At 45.8% G+C, this 19,873-nt stretch overlaps 1 protein-coding gene across 3 annotated transcripts in view; it reads left to right on the forward strand.

Annotated features, from left to right (window-relative positions):
- LOC147025293 (enteropeptidase-like) overlaps positions 1 to 19,873 on the forward strand; it is a 381,080-nt gene that overhangs the window by 86,959 nt on the left and 274,248 nt on the right. For all 3 annotated transcript variants that reach the window (XR_015059442.1, XM_085886159.1, XM_085886158.1), the window contains 4 exons: positions 10,971 to 11,111; positions 11,357 to 11,470; positions 13,253 to 13,385; positions 19,316 to 19,411. Coding sequence is in view for 2 of the 3 variants with exons in the window: in XM_085886159.1 (XP_085742285.1) it covers positions 10,971 to 11,111; positions 11,357 to 11,470; positions 13,253 to 13,385; positions 19,316 to 19,411 (484 nt within the window). In the remaining variant the exon portion in view is untranslated. The remainder of the gene's footprint in view (positions 1 to 10,970; positions 11,112 to 11,356; positions 11,471 to 13,252; positions 13,386 to 19,315; positions 19,412 to 19,873) is intronic.

The following is a 19,873-nucleotide window of genomic DNA, read 5'->3' on the forward strand; positions in this document are numbered from 1 at the left end:
AGGCACCAGTATGATAGTAAGTACCCGTAAATATTATTCACAACTTGTTCCAACATTTTGAGAAGGGGTTGCCATTTTGGAATTTCATTGAAAATCCCATATTTGGACAATTATTGCATGGCACATTGTTGGGCATTTACAGAATATCAGTAGTAGCGTTTTCATAAAGACATTATTAATGACAAATGAGAGCATGATCAATTAATTATGAGAACAACCAAATATGTTTTAAGTGACATGGTTTTCATATGCGACAACATAACAATCTAGCAAACAAGCAACCACACAGATATCTTATAGAGAACATATCGTTTGTTTTGTATAGTCTGGGTAAAGCTCCCTGTGCTCTTCCACACACTGTAGCAATGCTTGACGTTCTTTCTCATCATTGCACAAATGAACTAGAACGGGCACTCAGTAGAGCGCATACCTTCGCCAACGCCACATTTTGCCCCCCCCCCCCCCAGAAACTGTTGATTGTGAGGGTATTTAATTCCATACCACATCTGCCATCTCATATGTGTTATGATGGCTTAAAAACATTAAATTTCTTGCTGTTTGACACTGATTCAACCACATTGTACAATTTCTGTATGAACTCCCTGACCTTTTTGGGTGTCAGTGTGAAGTCAATCTGATGACAACTGGCCACATTATAAGAAATCAAATATTACACATCACAGGATAGGGAATTGAATTCTAAACATTTTGAATCTACTTACATGCAAATTGTATTAGAATTGACCGCGTTATGATAATCTTTGTGTCATATCGTATATCACAAGATTTGGCATTGAATTCACAACATTTTGGCATTGGTTGCATGCAAATTGGATAAAAATCGACCGCACTATGGCAAAATGACGATTTTGACCTTTTCATGACCTCAACCTTGACCTTTGTACTCTTAATTTTGTAATTGGTATTAGAGTGTGGGGAACAGAACACTCAACATTTTGGTGTTGGTTTCATGCAAATTGGATAAGAATTGACCGTGTTATGACTAAAACCGCACATTTTGCAATGTCGTGACCCCCCCCCCCCCGACCTTTGACTCCCAACCGCTAATAAGGGTTATTACGTCATTGTGTCATGTCACAAATCACAAGATGGGGCATTGAATTCTGAACATTTTGGCATTAGTTGCATGCAAATTGGATACAAATTGACCGCGCTATGGTAAAAAGAGGATTTTGACCTTTTCATGACCTTGACCTTGACCTTTGACCCGATCGCTCGCAAAATCTAAAGAAAATGGTTCTCGGATAATAACCAATCATCCGACCAAATTTGCTGCGATTCAGTTCAATGTTTTTGGAGTTATGCGAAAAACAAACAAACAAACAAACAAACAAACAAACACACACATTCACAAATAAATAAATAAATACACAGCGATCAAAACATAACCTTCGCAGCAAAGTTTGCCAAGGTAATAAAGTCAGACACTAGCTTAATTCCTCTTTCAGCTATATCATTTACGACACGCAAAGAATTAGCACTTTCGCAAAATTTCCTGTAATTAGCGAACTTGTCCCACATAGCCACAGGAGCCCTGGCCATTGGTCAGTCAAGGTTTATCTGCAGGTACACAAAGAATAAAAAAAAAAATATATATATATATATATATATTTCATCAGATATACACAAAAGATACGATTTTCACTGAATTTCCAAAATGGCAACCCCTTCTCAAAATGTCGGAACAACTTTGTGAATAATATTTGCGGGTTCTTGCTATCATAATGGTGCCTACTGAAGTGCATTCGGCCATCTAAACGCAGAGAAATGCATTTTAAAAAATATTCAAAAATCAATGTTATTTCCAAAAATATGGATTTTTCTTGAAATTTCAAAATGCCGGCCCGCGGTCAAAAAAGGCGGGGAAATATTCAAACTTTGGTTGATCACCTAACTTCACTAGTGGAATCGATAGGCACATAGGGCTTCATTCCAGCAACTACTTTTTCAAAAGTGGAACACCCTATTCCCCATCGTCTCGGGTCACTCACCTGTATTTTATTTTTCATTTATATTTTCATTTCTGGATGCTTTCTTATGGTTCTGTGATTTTTGTTTTTTCTTGGTGTATCGGCTTCGATGTCCATTGGCACACAAAATTACCATGTTTCTCCATTGTCTCGGGTCGCTCACCTGCATGTATTATTTTTTCATTTATTTATATTTTCATTTGTTGACGCTTTCCAATGGTTGAGTGATTTTTTTTTCCCGCTGTCTCGGCTTTTGATGTCCATCAGCAGCCAAAAGTACTGCGCTTCCCCATTGTCTCGGGTCGCTCATCTGGATCTTTTTCATTTATTTATTCATTCATTTACGGATGTTTTCCGACAGTTCTGTGATTTCTTTTTCCCGGTGTATTGGCTTCGATATGCATTTGCACACAAAATTTCAGCTTTCTACATCATCCAGAAGGTACCAATCTTTAATATCAGTCAGTGAGTCAGTGGTTAGAAAGATCTTTAGATATTAGATACTAGTAAAGGTGCCTGTCTTCGACGGGTGTCACTGGCAACATATGATAAAAGACAGATAGCATGAATGTATTGTTATGGTTGTGGAAATTCGCAAACCACCATTCAGGTCCCGTAGGTGAGATATCTCTGTAAGCTCATGTGTAGTTAGCCCAAACCTGTTGTATAGAGGGAATTTATGTGATCCATCTGGGCTGTGACGCTTTGAGTTAGCCATTTTTTCTGTTCTATCATTTATTTCAAACAAAAAAAACCCAACAACTATGTTCGGGGGTTTTCCCGCCTGTTTTTCCCTTCGAGGTTCTCCGTGCTCGGTGTGGAGGAGGGGCGACGTAGGGGTCAAAGGTGAGAAAGGGTGGGGGCCTCTTTTTGGGGGAATAATTCCCTGGCTCTGAGCCAAGACTGGCTCCCCCGGCCCCCGCACGGCGCGGGGTGGAGGGAAAGCGAGAGGTCACGCCCCCCTTTGAGAAGCTTCTCCAAGAAGCTCGAAGGGAGGTGGGGCCGAAAATGGGGTGGCGCGAAGGGCGGAGCCCCGCGCTACAAAAGGCGGACAGGACGGACCTTGAGGGTTGTTGGGTTGGTTGGTCGAGAGTTGGAGTGAGTGGTTGGTCGAGGGTTGGTCTTCATGGTCGTCTTCTGGCTCGAGTCGGGAGCTTGTTGTTCTTGCCTTGCTTCGTTGACCCGTGCGCGAGCGCCGAACAAACCCCGTCCGTTTCCCCAAAACCCCGTCCGTACCGTCAAGTGGCCAACACGTGCAGGCGCGAGGCACACAGGAGAGGACTCGCCTACCACGCTCGGGCACAGAGTCGCGGCCAGGCGGGACCCCGTCGACGGACGTCGAAGGAGGACTCGACGGGATCAGGGAAGTCGCACTTCCATTTTCTTTTGGGGTTTGTGTGTGTGTCGGCGCCAGTCTGGTGAAGTAAAACTGTTAAGTGTTGCCGTGTGCTCGCGTAGTCGGTCGTAGCTCTGCATTGTTGTTTTAAATTGCTTTATGTGCATTCTGTTTGGCTGTATATGTGTGCTCTCCGTGTGCCGCGGAATAAATGTGCATTATGTTGAACTGTTTTCCCGTTTCGCTTCGTCTTTTCTTTAATTTAATCTCCATCTTTCTTCACGTAACGGGTTCGCCGTGGGCTTAATACGCCCGATAATTAATCGGAACCGTCGAGGCCAACGATAACACCGCTCGGTTATCCCGATACCACGGAACGGATCGCTTAAGTGGCCCGTGTCCGGAGTCGACCTGCGGCGAGGTGCGATCGCCCGGTCTACCATCCGCGTGGATACTTAGGTAGGTCAAGTTTGGCGAACAACCCTATCCCACGCGGGTGGCCGATTGGCACGATCGTGGTGAGGCCGAAAGGCCCACCCATGACTGGCTCCCGGCGTTAGTCCGAGAGGGTCACGACAGAATTGTCCGTCCGGTGGGCGACGTGCCGCGATTCGAGTCACGTGGCCGTTCGCACGCCGGCGGGTGCGAATTCGCGACACTGGTGTCAGGTCGTGGGACACAAACCCATCCCCCTCCTCGCGACACTGGTGTCAGAGAGCGGGAAAACAATCTCTCCTGTCTTCAGCTAAATTCACGGGAATTGGTCCACGGGTGAGAGGAGCGACCCCCGATTCCCTCCAAATTACGAGCGAGCTAAATTAAGCCATCACGAGGAATAAGATGAGTCTCAAGGCGAGCGGGAGCCGGGGGTATTAGAAATGGATTTAGAATGTGTCGAATCCATGGTCCAGGATGAAATCCCTGAGCAGGAAATGCTTATGGTACAGGACGAACTCCCCCAACTGAACCCAGAGCCCGAAATAGGCGCGGCGGCGGCCGCGGTGTATGACACCTCCCCTCCCCCTCTCCGCCAAAACCCCCCGATCCTTGCCGAATCGGCTCAGCTGAGTGCACCCGACATGGCCCAGGTATTCGCCATGCTGGCAAACATGAATACGGATGTGCAACAAATGAATGCGAACATAAACAGCAAAATAGATGGAGTGAACAAGCAGATGGATACGAATACTCAACAAATGAAAAACGAAATGAAGGCGAATTTGAAGGAAGAAATGAGAGAAATGCGGGGTGAGACGCAGAATATGGGCCGAAGCCTGCAGGCGTGCATGAAGGCAATAATAGGGGAGTGCGTAATGGCGACGCCACGTGTGGGAGCGAACGAGCTGCGAGGGGGTGCAACGGCTGTCAGGCCCGCGGTGGAGGCGGGTGAGGACAAAATAATTCGGGAGACGTGTTGGGCGAGGGTCGTGACGGAAAAAGTGACGGTGACCGTGATGGAAAAATTAAATGGGGAGACCAAAACGTGTGAGACGAGACACGAGGTGACGACAAAGGAAATAAAAATGGTGGAGACAAGGGAGGTAAAGGGTGAAGAGGTGACCGAGTTGGCAGAGATATGGGAGATAGAGGGTGAATTGGACGGGGTTGGAAACGAACACACACACACAGAGGTGGTGGAGGACCATGAGGGGGAGCTGGCGGACTGGTTAGAGACCCGGTGCGAGCAGTTGGATAGCCTCCTCCAGGAACGAGGGGAGGGAGTATGCCCCCTTGAGGCGAATCACGACCAGGTGGGTTCGGTCATGCTTTGCGATTTCGAGGGGTTGAGTGCTGCGAACGGGTGCACGCCGAGCTTGGGGGGTATAGAGGCCCCGGGAACCCTTGTGGGGACACGTATCCCCAGTGTGGTTGTCCCGGTGTGTGTGGTGCAAGGTGTGAGTGCGGCCCCATGTGTGTGAGTGGTGTGGTGGCAAGTGTGCCGAAGGGCGTGCTTCCCAGCATGCCGTGTGTGGATGAGACACCGTGGGTGAGTACCCCCGCGTGTGTGAGTGAGGCACGGTGTGTGAGTAAGGCACGGTGCGTGAGTGAACGGCCGAGTGTGAGAGAGACAGCGTGTGCAAGGTCGCTGTGTGTGAGAGAGATGTCGGTCGGCATGTGCGAACATGCAGCCGCGTCTCCCGGTGTGAATGTGAGTTTGATGGAGTGGTGTGTGAGCGTCGTGACACGTAGGAGTGCGTGTGTCGAATGGAGACGACGACTGCGACAGAGGGACAAAAGCCGAGTGGCGGCTGGTGTTGGATTGGAAACCGCGCCGGGTTCACCCAGCAGCGAGCGCGAGGTCTGTGCTGTGCAACCCACGAGGCTGCCACGTGCTCGTTTGCGGGAGTGAAGCCCAGTCCGGAAATGCACGCGGTGGACTTGCCGATCCCGCGGACGGACAAAGTTTCGGCAGGATTTCGGATTCGGACTGGACGGGTTCTCCACGCAGGTGTGTGTGTTAAGCTCCAACGGGAAAAGCACATCTGTTCGCGTGGGGAACCCCGAGAGACGTGGGGCTTGTGTTTTTTTATGCGCTGGGTGACGTCATGACTGCGTGTATGGTTGTAATCCGACAAGAGGGTGAATCCCTGCCAGATGGTACCGTCCAAGAGGGACGAGGGGCGCGAACAGCTGCCATGACGTCACGCCCCAGGTGCGCGGCTGTGAATTGCCGCGCTGGTGTGCAGGTTGCGAGTTACTGCGCTGGTGCTGCGCAATAAAAAAAAAAAGGCAAGCCTCGCTTTCGGGTGAACAGGATTCCCGGGCAAGGGGTGGAAGACCCCCTGGCCTGGGCACAGGATGACACTAGTTAGGGGGAAGGGTTAGCTTAGTTAGACCGGCTTCATGGGCAGGGGTAAGTCCTCATGGGGCCCGTGGAATGGATTAGTTAGAGGGATTGTAGCCAGATTTAGGTGGGAAAATGTTTTTGGGATATTTTGAGGACAGAGACAGACTTTGGATGTGTAGCGGGGATGTAGTTTAGCTACGTAGTGTTAAAAGGAACGTGCTATAGTGTAAGGGCGACGTGGGAGCATGAGGTAGTTAGGGGAGGTAGTTAGAAGGATGGCAGAGTTCAGCGGTGTGTGTGTTGAAGAGTTGGTGAGTTGTGTGGAGACATGTTGAGTGAGTGAGGCCAGCGGGTCTGTGTGTTTGGAGCAAATGTGGAATGCATGGTGCGATGAGTGATTGGGGGGAGGAGTGACTCCCGCCCAAGGGACCCCAGGATCAGGATAAAGTGAGTTTGCTGGGTTAGTCAAATTTACAAAATAGAGGTTGTTTTGTTGTTGGTGGGAGTGTAGGCTCGATACCCATTTGGAGGGGTGCAGGAGCCCTGTTGACGGGCTGGGAGCATGGCTGCGAAAGGTGAGTATCGCTGAGTGGGTACCCCGGACACCGGGCTAGTCGGCCGTGGTAGGCCAAGGGCCCATGGGGGGCCGGGATAGCGTAGCGGGCACGGGTGCGCCCGCATGATGTGGGGGCCCGGGGCGCCATTAGCCGCGTGGGCAGTGTTGTGGGCACGGGTGACCCTCGGAAAGGGGCCTGGGAAGCCTGCCTGCCACGTGTGCGTTTCAGGGGAGGTGCCATGGGGGGCAGTCCCCGGTGTTTAGGGAGCTGATAGGCTCGGAGGCAGTGTAGTGCCCAGAGGTGCCATCGTCGGAGAATCGGCAGAGGGTAGTGCCTGCCAAGGGAGTCACGGTGTCAGCCATGAAACCGTGTGAGGGCACGGGAAGAAAATTGGGGGGCGAGGCCCGAAATTGTAAGGACACCAACACAGGCGACGGGAATCTGAGTTGTTAGAACCAATAGTTTAAGTGAGAGGCGCTTGTTGAAAGCCCCAGGGTAGTTTAAAGGTTAATGGTTAGGGTAGATAGGAAGTGTACCCCTCCGCACCATCCATCCCTTCGCTCTCGTTGTGGGCCGCTGGACCCACTTTGGGTTAAGATCGCTGAAGTCTGGGGAGGCCATCCTGAGGCTTGAGTTGGGCCTCGATACAGGATGCGAGCTCTCCCTTATTCCCCTCTGGGAAGGGAACTTAGGGGTTGGGAGTAAGCTAGGTGACGAGATAGGTTAGCCAAACAAGGACGATAAAGGGGGTTAGGGGACGAATTATAGTGGGGAAGTAAACATAAAAACAACAAAAAAATAAGTTGGGGCTAAATTGGGTTTTTTACAAATTAAAGGGGTGGGTATGGACCATGACAGGTAAAGGCGATAGGTGGGAGGGAGACCGTAGGGTAGGTCCGAGCCCGCGTTCTGTGTGGCTAGCACCACCGCACTCCCTCCACCAACCTCCATCTCAAGGCAAAAGGCTGGCCAGCTTCATCTGCTGGCTGTGTTTGCCTGCAATGGCCTTGTTCTGCAGGCTGTGGTTACCTGCTCACCTTTGCCATGCCATGCCCAATGCCCCTGTTCACCAGCCCCCATTCAATTTTGCTTTGCCCCCCCCTTGTTCATTGCCATGTGTGCCAGGATCAGAAAGCAACAGTTTGCAAGCTGCGAGAACTGTCCTATTGGCAGCTACAACACGGGCCTGCATTGAGCAGCCCGTGCACCGTTTTGTTGCTTGCGTCAGTGCCTGTTCAGTGTTCTGCAGGGACTGCCTTGCAGGCAGCCGTGCCAGGAGACTGCGTTTGTGCAGCCCATGCACCGTTGTGGTTCACTGGGTTCATTTTAAAAGGGGGAGGCCTAGGACTGTGTGTGAGCAGCCAGCCACGTTCCCTGTCACCTGCATTGCTTGAGTCAGAGACTGCATGCGAGCAGCCTGGCTCCATGCTCACTGCTTTCTTTTTGCAGAGTCCATTGATCCTGGGCCATGGTTTAGTGTAAAATTTGTAAGTTAAGATGTACTGTAAATATGAGTGCGCCCCCGGCATGTCTGTCTAGTGCCGGCAATTTTATTTAAGTCGTCTGTCTGAGTGGGTTTGTTTAGTTAGTTACTCTGTCCTCAGGTTAATTATTTTGGGGACACGAATACCATGAATGTGGCACTCAGGGATCCGTAGGTAAAACATACTAGGGGAGAACTACACATGATGGCACACGAGAATTTGACGACTCGGGACGAGTCTGTAAAAAGGGGAGGGGGTCGTGTTATGGTTGTGGAAATTCGCAAACCACCATTCAGGTCCTGTAGGTGAGATATCTCTGTAAGTACATGTGTAGTTAGCCCAAACCCGTTTTATAGAGGGAATTTATGTGATCCATCCGGGCTGTGACGCTTTGAGTTAGCCATTTTTTCTGTTCTATCTTTTATTTCAAACAAACAAAAATCCAACAACTATGCTCGGGGGTTTTCCCGCCTGTTTTTCCCATCGAGGTTCTCCGCACTCGGTGTGGAGGAGGGGCGATGCAGGGGTCAAAGGTGAGAAAGGATGGGGGCCTCTTTTTGGGGGAATAATTCCCTGGTTCTGAGCCAAGACTGTCTCCCCCAGCCCCCGCACGGCGCGGGGTGGAGTGAAAGCGAGAGGTCACACCCCCCTTCGAGAGGCTTCTCCAAGAAGCTCGAAGGGAGGCAGGGCCAAAAACGGGGCGGAGCGAAGGACGGAGCCCCGCGCTACAAAAGGCGGACAGGACGGACCTTGAGGGTTGTTGGGTTGGTTGGTCGAGAGTTGGAGTGAGTGGTTGCTCGAGGGTTGGTCTTCATGGTCGTCTTCTGGCTCGAGACGCGAGCTTGTTGTTCCTGCCTTGCTTCGTTGACCCGTGCGCGAGCGCGGAAAACAGCGCCGAACAAACCCCGTCCGTTTCCCCAAAACCCCGTCTGTACCGTCGAGTGGCCAACACGTGCAGGCGCGAGGCACGCAGGAGAGGACTCGCCTACCACGCTCGTGCACGGAGTCGCGGCCAGGCGGGACCCCGTCGATGGACGTCGAAGGAGGACTCGACGGGATCAAGGAAGTCGCACTTCCATTTTCTTTTGGGGTTTGTGTGTGTGTCGGCGCCAGTCTGGTGAAGTAAAACTGTTAAGTGTTGCCGTGTGCTCGCGTAGTCAGTCGCATCTCTGCATTGTTGTTGTTGTTTTAAATTGCTTTATGTGCATTCTGTTTGGCTGTATGTGTGTGCTCTCTGTGTGCCGCGGAATAAATGTGCATTATGTTGAACTGTTTTCCCGTTTCGCTTCGTCTTTTCTTGAATTGAATCTCCATCTTGCTTCACGTAACGGGTTCGTCGTGGGCTTAATACGCCTGCTAATTAATCGGAACTGTCGAGGCCGACGATAACACCGCTCGGTTATCCCGATAGCACCGAACGGATCGCTTAAGCGGCCCGTGTCTGGAGTCGACCTGCAGCGAGGTGCGATTGCCCGGTCCACCATCTGCGTGGATACTTAGGTAGGTCAAGTTTGGTGAACAACCCTATCCCACGCGGGTGGCCGATTGGCACGATCGTGGTGAGGCCGAAAGGCCCACCCGTGACTAGCTCCCGGCGTTAGTCCGAGAGGGTCACGACAGAATTGTCCGTCCGGTGGGCGACGTGCCGCGATTCAAGTCACGTGGCTGTTCGCACGCCGGCGGGCGCGAATTCGCGACAGTATTTTTAACAATATATTATATCATTTTTATCCATTGATTTATGAGGATGTTCAATATTACTGTTAGGATCAAGGCTCGGGCTTGGACTTGGGGGGATGCTTGCAACAGAATTTTCATCAGAGGAGTGACTTGAGGAGTCTTCATATTCCTTGTTATTATTGGCATCTGCCATCACGATCGAACTCTTACTTGTGAGACGGTTGAAGTAGTACTTTTACGGAGCTGTAGACTCAAGGCTCACTGAAGCACTGAAGGCTCGAAGGCTATTTCTGTCGGTTTAAATTTCAAGGATCAAGCAGCCATTGTTGTTCAATTCAAGTTGGGTTGCCAGATTTTTATGTGTACGTGCTCAATCCCGCACCCACCCGGAAAAGACCCAAGTACACTGTCGGTACTCACCTCCACACTAAAACGATGATCATGATTTTGGGTTTAACCGTAACTGACCGGGCGATACTTTGTTGGCAGTTGGTCCGGCTGGGCAGCAGGTATCGGTCGATGAAAATTTCAAAACGGCAACCATGTATAAAAAAAGCAAACAAATACTTTGTACTTAGTCAGAAAGTCATGGTTTTGTGAAGAATCTACGGCACATGGAAAGTGCAAATTCGTCAGGTATGAATTCAACTGTTTTCTCCCCAAATGGAGCGTGATTCTATGAGCCGAACTCATCTTAGTGGTCCTCTAAAAAATGGGAAACATTTTTATTCCTTTTTTGTGCAATAATTCCTCCCATTTTGCAAATGGAGCTTTTGAACTGTTTAACTACCATAATCATCAAAACGAATTTTGAGGGGCCTCTTAAGGAAGACAATAATATCATTACTATATATGTCAAAGCTTGTTTCATTTCATGCAGTAACAAAAATCTGATGGTGGAACAAAAAAAGGGGCGTGCCGAAATATTAATATAATATATAGATATACATGCTGTGCATGGGATATCTCAGACTCAATAGCTCAGTGGGCTGTTGCTGTGTAAGTGATGAGGTCTTTGGGTTTGAGTCTTGGGTTGAGTGAGAAATTTTCACAATAGCCTCATGCAGGAATTTATTCCTGTTTGTTAAAAAAAAAATTATATCTGAATCATCTTTTCCTGTTTTCCCTCTTAAGCCACACTAACTGGAAATGGACCATTCCACACCTTGGCTTCACAGACAAATCTTGTCACACTGCACCTGATGTGTGGTAAATTCACCTCTGGTAAAGGATTTGCAGCCAATTACATCACGGGATACCGTCTGGGCCTCCCACGTGAGTCTTTCATCCGAACCCAATTTGGTCGTTGTCTCTTTTTACAATTTGCAGCTTGTTGTACATGCCTTCAAGAGCTTCTAAAGTTGTTGGCAAGGCAACTCTGATATTGATATATATATATATATATATATATATATATATATATATATATATATATATATATATATGATGTAATGTTTTGTCAATAATGCTGAACATGATGATGTTAAAAACACTGATAAAATAATTCAAATTACTTACAGCCCCGTGTACAGAGAAGGAATTTCGATGCCAGGAAAGTGAAGACTGCATTTCTATGGATACAGTATGCGATGGGAAGAATGACTGCCACGATGCATCAGATGAAGTTGATTGCAGTACGTGGCTTGCTTTCAACAATGTTACTGTAGATTACTTGCACTGAACCCGTGACTTACCAGGTTACTCGCATCCTGATTTCAAAGTGATAGGATAGGATAGGATAGTGATAGGATAGTGATCCCCTTCAGCAGAATAGGAACCTTTTAATACTGCTATCTGCCGAATGACCATTCGAGCATTTTATCAATGTATTAACTTGTTTATTAATACAAAAGTGTAGGCTCATGCAGGAGCATTGTAAATGATGTCCAACTCTGTATTTTGCAATGAAAGACCACCCTGCCTCCTCCTCCTTCGTTGGAACACAAGGCTGCAGGTAGCATCACATCACCGTCTGAGGGTGCGGCAGTGCCGCTGATGCAATGCCCCTATTACCAGTACACTGGTACTCATTTCGCCAATCTTGGAAGGATGACAGGCTGATTCACCTCGACCTGGTGTAAATAAACGGCCGATGAGCTCGAACTCAGGACCCAAAGATCCCAAGCTAGCCACCCGAACCACTAATCCAACACCAGACTTGACCGCCCTGCCAAACATACTCATTCTCTGTAGATGAGAAATCTTTCCATATAGTACATTTATGAGGTCAAAGTTTAACATTCAGCTCATTGTTTTCATGATATGACATGACAAACTTTCCAGGTTGGATGTTTTTATAGCCGATACATTCCACTGCAATTTGCTCGTTCTATGAAAAACTGCACTAAAAGTAATTGCAGCCTTGATGCAATTTGTTACCTCCACCATCAAAGGTGGACGGCGGTTGTTTTTTCACCCCCTTTTTGTCTGTTTGTCTGTCTGAGTCATTCTGTTTGTGAGCACGATATTTCAAAAATATTATGGATGGATTCGGAAGAAACTTGATGGACAGGTTGGGTATGCAACAGGATCGAATTTATGAGATTTTGATCAAGATCTGGATCCGAGAATTTTTTAAATTTTCTAAGTGATTCTTCACGATGATTAGAAATTGAGCGAAAAACTATATAAAGCATGGTATCTCAAAAATTATTTAGGGATTCTAACAAAACTTGTTGGACATGTCGTATGTGTGATAAGGCCGAATTGGTTTGATTTTAGTGAGGATCCGGATCTGGATGCGGATACTGTCATGTCTTAAATGATTCTTCACAGTTGAGAGATGGGGCCAAAAACGATATCATAGCATGACATCTCAAAATGTTGTGGATAAGTTATGACGAAACTTTGTGGATGAGTTGGTTAGCTAATAAGAACAACAGATTCGATTTTGATTCAGGTCTGGAGCCAGATTCGACCTATCAATGGGATATAAAGCATAAACTGTTCAGCCAAGCGGAGGTATGCCCTTCTCCAAGTGCCGTTCTAGTTCAGTTTGTTGGTGTTGTTCGTGAGTATTTTTTTTGTTGCCATTCAAGTTAATTGATTCAATAATCCAGCTGTAAGTCACACCTATCTTTATAAACAGAATAAACGTCAAAATCGATATTCTATCAACAGGCGAATGTAACTTTCTTCTTGTGCACAAATGTCCGTGAGCCTTGACTGTTTTTGTTGATCTATTAAAATGAAGGAAATGCTCATTAGTGAACATAAAGTTTTGGCTATAGTATGGCCTTAATCAGAATGGAGGGTTGTGCTGATGATTATTTCTCAGAACTTCATTTTCTGCTTTGGCACATGCAAGGTAATGCACCCCTTATTGCTTCAGAGGCAACATGAAGCGAAACAACCATTTAGCTGTACAAACTTTCGATGAGGAAAACATTTTAATCCTCACATACTTGCTTCCTTAGTGATGCTTTGGAAAGGTAAAAATGTGGCACAAGGTGTGGCGAGAGGATTTCTGCCCCCAACATGGCACAGCATCTGTGCAGATGACTCTGTCGTGAACTTGGATCGGCTGATCTGCTCGACTCTACACTACCCGTAAGTCTTCCTCCATCTTTTATTAAACTTTTCTTTCTTAACGTATTACATGGAACATACATGTACGTATGTGAAAAGCACATAGGATGAAGCATATATATATATATATATATATATATATATATATATATATATATATATATATATATATATATATATATATATATATATATATATATATATATATATAGTGTTACGGATTTCAGAATCTGGTCTGATGAATGCATCCACACATCCAGGTCCTCAGACAATTATTTCCTTAAATGCATGTTCAGATTAGCCCCATCCCCATGGGATCTTCAATGTGATGCATTGAGAAGGGCAAAGAATAGATCCCCTCTCTTATGGGAAGCTTTTTTCTTTACGACAGACACGTTTACACATATTTCTTTCGTGAGCGCTGGCACCCGCCCTTATTTTTCCTCAGCAACGTTTATGCAGAGGTTTTTCACGAGTGCTGACGCCCTCCTTTTTTGAGAGTGCATGAGTCGTCATGGTAACCATGCGCAAGTGGGGCGGGGTGAGCTTGGGGCAGATTCTGCGCCGCCGAGACGGGCTGCAGATATAATACAAATTGGAGTTCCGTTCTGAGGGAAGAAAGCCAGGGAGGAAGAAAAGAAGCGAGCAAGAAGCGGGTGTAAGCACGCAAAAGAGGAGAAGAAAGCGAGCGTGTGGTGCGCGTGTAGGTGTCTGACCAGCGCCAACAATGAGACAATTCGTCCTTCCCAGTGCTTGAGTAAGCGAGCATGTGGTGCGAGTATGGGTTTGAGCAGCGCCGACGGCGAGTGAGGGACGGGTCGGTCACCAACAAGTGAGGCGCGTGTCAGTCACCGACGGAACGTGTGGGTCACTGGACGTCACCAGTTTCGTGAAGTGTGAGAAGCTTCCCGTGTCGCAGCACCAGGGTCTAAACCCATGACAGACGATCTCGGTGCCCACCCAGCCGTCGACTGGCGTTCAAGGCTGTTCGTGAGAAGGTGTACGGCAAGGCTGTTCACGAGAGGGTGCATGGCAAGGCTGGGTGCTGGCGACGGACGTGACATGCACGCACACATTTCAGGACGTTTTCACTTCACGGACGACGACTCTCTGGTGAGCGAGACGATTCTCCCCCTCCCCTCCACCCTGAATGACCTGTTGGGTGCCCATGTCTATGTTTAGCTTTAAGTAAGTCAACCCCCGAGAAGCATCTGCTCTTTGTCTCTTTCCCTGGCATTTTGATTGATTTTGCTTTTAAATTAATTCATTTATTTACCTCAGAAAATAAAGTTCTTTCCATTTATTAATTTTATAATTAATAAATTATTTGTCGATTTCCAACCTGTCAGTGTTTGTCCTTTCCTTCCATTGGTCTAGCATTGTTCGAACCGAGATAGACTGGGAGGTAATTTCCACAGATTTGACCAAAAATAGTCGGCACGCACCAGCGGTTAAAACGCTCAGCTGCCCTAATTAAAATCTAATTGAGATAACATTGGTGCTTTGCCGAGGGCACGCTCCCCACTCGGGTAACCACGTGACCTCTAGTTAAACGGAATAATTAGACGGCGGACACTGGAACTCGTGGTTGACTGGGTGGTGTTCGTGGTTCAAAAACAACCAACCATACCACAACGTTGATTGTGAGCGGTGGCCCCAGGTCTGGCTCTTCCGAGGACAACCCAGGATTAATCCCCCCTGAGTGACAAGCTGGTGTCTCGGAACCTGTGGCCGCAACTATATATATATATATATATATATATATATATATATATATATATATATATATATATATATATATATATATATATATATATATATATATATGTATATATATATATTGATGTGCTCTTGGACACTTGTTCTTCCGCTGATCATTACTGGTTGCTGGTGACATCCATCCAAGGCCCACCCACGGCATCTCAGGCATGCTCCCAGCACAATTGCTGTTACTCTTTCTTGTATTGCCGAGCACTTTTGTCAAAAATAAGTTGCGAGGAAGAGGGAAAAAGCTTAACATGAGTTAGCTTATATCATCAACAAGGCCTGCAGTGGAATTTGTAACTCTGACACATTCCAAAACTTCAATCAAATCAATAACCATAATGAAAATATGTTCAGCGGGGGCTATTGTAAGTGTGCTATGTGGATCACTCGGACTTTGATTTCTTTCCTACAAATGAAAAGAATATTTGATGTACAGTATTTCGTTTGAAGGTAAGCCAAAAGTAGCACATGCTTGGGTGGGTATTGCGGTGGCTGAGTGTACATTTGCGGTGTCTTTTGGCATCCTGGTGCCGTCAGTTGTGATTCCTGTAATTCGATTTTATTCGCTGTTGTGGACAAATTGTGTTTTCAACTTCAAAGTGTTTTCAGCTGCTATTATTGTAGGTGGTTTCGTGAAAATCTTGGGTTTATGACTTCTCTATTTGCTGCTCTTTTTACTAATACAGTCTTTGAATGGAACCCGACGCTTCGCTGATGGTAGTTGAACAACATAACTTGCATGATACAGACTTTCAGTAATACGGTTTATTGACAATCAATATTGCACACCGCTCCTACCCAATTCCATATCCAGGCGATGCACGACATCATCGTCGGGTGTCGGAGGAAGAGAGTACTGTTTTTACTTCATTTGTTTTCTTCTTTTCTTACTTTCTTTCTTTTGTACACCGATCCTTCCCAATTCCACGCCTCGGCGATGCATGACATCATCACCAGGTGCCAAAGGAAGGGAGTACTCAGTTTTTACTCCTTTTTCTTGTTACTTGCAAAATCGAAGATTTTTCAAGTATATTGGTCAGTCAAATTTGTTATTCTGTCTGTCTGTCTGTCTGTTTGTCAGTCGCCTCCAGGTCACAAATTTAAACCGATCTTAATGAAACTTCATCAGATGGTAGAGTTTGTCATAAGGATGAAGCCCGTTGTTTTTGAGGTCAAATGGTCAATGGGTCAACATAGGCCAAAGGTCAACAACTTAGGTGAGATTTCTAAATTCCTTAATTTTCATCCGATTGACTTGAAATTTGAAGATGATTTATACTTCAGGTCACTGAATTAAACCAGCCAATTACTTTTGAGGTCAACATGGACCCAAAGATCAACATTGTCCCAAGGTCAACAACTAAGGTGGCATTTCTAAAATCCTCAATTTTCATCCCATTAACTTGAAATTTGAAGAGGATATCTATTTCAGGTCGATGAATTCGACGATCAATTATTTTGGATGTCTACATCGGCCAAAATGTCAACATAGGCCGAATTTCTAAAATTGTCAATCTTCATCGGATTCACTTGAAATTTGATAAGGAGTTTCATATTTGGTCATTAAATTCAATTACCAATTACTTTTGAGGTAAAATTTGTTAAATCGATTTTGCAATGTTGTGCTCTGCATGATGTCTTCTTGTTTGTTTGTTACTTGCAAAATCGAATTTTTTTTCAATTATATTGGTCAGTCGATTTTGTTATTCTGTCTGTTTGTTGCCTTCAGGTCACAATTTAAAACCGATCTTCATGAAACTTCACCACATGGTAGAGTTTGTCAAAAGGAAGAAGCCTATTGTTTTTGCAGTCAAAAGGTCAACAGAGGCCAAAGGTCAACAACTAAGGTGGTATTTCTAACATCCTCAATTTTCATCTCATTGACTTGAAAAATGAAGAGGATTTGCACATCAGGACATTGAATTCAACCAGCCAATTATTTTTGGAGTGAAATTTGTTAAATGGATTTTGCAAGTATCGTGCTCTGCACGACATCGTCTTCTTGTTTGTTTGAGCGATATCTCAGCCATCCTTTGATCTCGGAAGCTGAAATTTGGGGTAAAAAGTGAAGATGTGTTTTGGAAAAAACACTTTTTAATTTTTTGATTAATCAATTAATTTATTAATTACTTATTTATTTTATTTCTCATCTGGGCAATATCTCAGGCATCTTTTGAGCTAGGAAGCTGATATTTGAACAATGACAGTGACCAACCCCTTCCTGTCCAGGCTGGAGTTCCTCAAGGCAGAGTTCTGGGCCCTGTTCTTTTTCTGGTTTTCATCAATGATTTCTCCGACTCTCTGGAAAATCCTCTTTATCTCTTTGCTTATGACTCCACCCTCTGTCTTACCATCTGTCATCCCTCAGACCGGCAAGCAGCAGCTTCTTCACTCTCTGCAGATCTGGATAAAATCACAAGCTGGTCCAACACGTGGAACATGTCTTTCAATCCGGAGAAATCTCACACTCTCACTATGTCTTTCTGAAAGGACCGTTTAGAAAACCCCCCATCCATTTTCTCAACAATCCTCTGGAAGAAGTCCTTTCTTTCAAGCTTCTGGGTCTCACTATCTGCCATGACCTTTCCTGGGAAAGCCACATTTCAAACCTCGCCTCCAAAGCCAGTCACCGACTGGGAATCCTCCGTCGTGCAAAGTCCTTCCTCGGCCCACCTGAGCTCCTGACCACATACAAAGCTTTCATCTACAGCCTGATGGAGTACTGCTCTCCCCTCTGGGCTGGTGCTCCCGCCTCACCTTTCTCGGCTTCACACTGTGGAAACCAAGACATTTAGGATTTTTGTTATCTCCCACAGTGAGGCTGAGTCTTTGGGCCTCTCACTCTCTCATCACAGGCAGGTCGGTGGTCTTTCTGTCTTCTACCGTCTCCTCTCCAGTCTCGCCCCCTCCCACTTGCTCTGTCTGTGATATGTCTCACCCCCCCAATATTTCCACAGGGTGCTCAAGGTCCGCCAGCAACCCCTTCTGGTAAAATTACCAAAATCACGAATCACTGCTCATCTTCACTCTTTCATTCCCCTTTTTTTCCCACCTTTGGCATGAACTCGCACACTCTCTTCAATCCCATTCTTCCCTCCAGGCCTTCAAAACTGCTGTTCACCACCACCTTTTATCTTCCCCCATCCGAAACCACTATCTCTTCTACCCCCGTTAATCCACCCCAACTCCTTCAAATTTCCGGCTTTCCTTCCTGAAAGTCCCTGTAATGTCCATCTTGTATACCCCGTGTTCCCTGCCCCATCCCTCTCTTTTCCACAGATATCCTGTCTCTGTTCCCCACTGTTTTGTCCTTCCCTCTCCTGCCCTTCTTGTCTCCTGCCCCCCCCCCTTTTATGTGTTGTGCGTTAGCTCTCATACGAGCCTCGACAATTTTGGTGATAAAGGCAATAAAGATTTGGGAATCGATTTCCTCAATTTGGCTATAAAGAGAATTTTTGACTTGTTGGTTAATCAATTCGTCAATTAATTATTCATTTTTCAATGAAATAATTTTCAAAAAGTTACAGATTCGGATGAAACAGTGGTGGTTTGGTATGCTATTCGGCAACTGATTGAGAAATCAATTATTTTACGACTATTATTTATTTATTTTAATTATGCAATTAATCAATAAATTATTGTACACCACTCCCTTCCAATTTTGTCTCCATGTGCTGTACGGCAGCATCGCCAGGTGCCGGAGGTGCCCCGGCAATGTCTCGTGCTGGAGGATTTGTTATTTATTTATTTGGCATGGGGGTGGTGTACTTTGAATGTACCTGTATTGTTTGCAATTTTTTATTTATTCCAGAAACATTTTGTTAGTGCTAACATCTCAGCATTAATTTTAGTAATTCGCACACTTATTCGCCAAAAAACAATATTATGAATTTGTTTTATGTTCCCAGGGATCAGATGTTACATCGTCTTTTTTCCAAGTTGAAAAATGCACTTGTCATTGAGGCATGAATAAGACACGACCATAAAGACCTCGCCTAGCTCGAGATGTAACACAATCATGATGTCCCAGCAGAAAGTGCTTGACAGACAGAGGGGCTGACAGATGGAGAAATCCAGCTATTTTAACATATCGAGTAATCACCCCCATTGCATTTCATGATGTTGGAATAACTATTCCGATTTGCTATCATTTGGGAAAGAAGCTCAAGTTAATGTCTTTGCAGGAACAGCAATGGCAGTTCACCCATGAATGCTTCTGGTTATGGACCCTATGCTATTGCAAATGTGGCAGACGCTGGCAATCTGATTCTCAAACACAGGTATCAACATCTCGCATACACATTCAGGTCGGAATTTGGAAATTGGCTTGGGTAAGGCATCATTTTCACAATGAGTAGTAGTTTTTGAAAGGTACAGTGGATTTTCATTTTCTGTTGTTAAAAATCCAAAGAGTGTTAGCAAATGAGACAGGTGGCTTACAGCTCCCTTTGAAAGATTGTGTACTCCATTGTGCAACATTGTGCTTGCATTCAATGAACATGAATGATGAATGGATATATGAACACATAATGCTGAACTTCCACACTTATTTCTCATCGATACATTACACTGTTGTTTCTTTTTGCCTGTTGAGTTGAAAGATACAAGACGAGTGGTGGAATAAATGCTCTAGTTTCCAGTTATGTTGAAACATGACATTTCAAACATAACTTAAACATGTGAAGAAGATATTTGGCCAATCATGCGATGTCTCGTGTCATATCGACATCACAATTACATAA

The sequence above is a fragment of the Eptatretus burgeri genome, chromosome 6 (assembly GCF_056783735.1).
Source record: "Eptatretus burgeri isolate ZD-2024b chromosome 6, Ebu_testis_v1, whole genome shotgun sequence".
NCBI lineage: Eukaryota > Metazoa > Chordata > Myxini > Myxiniformes > Myxinidae > Eptatretus > Eptatretus burgeri.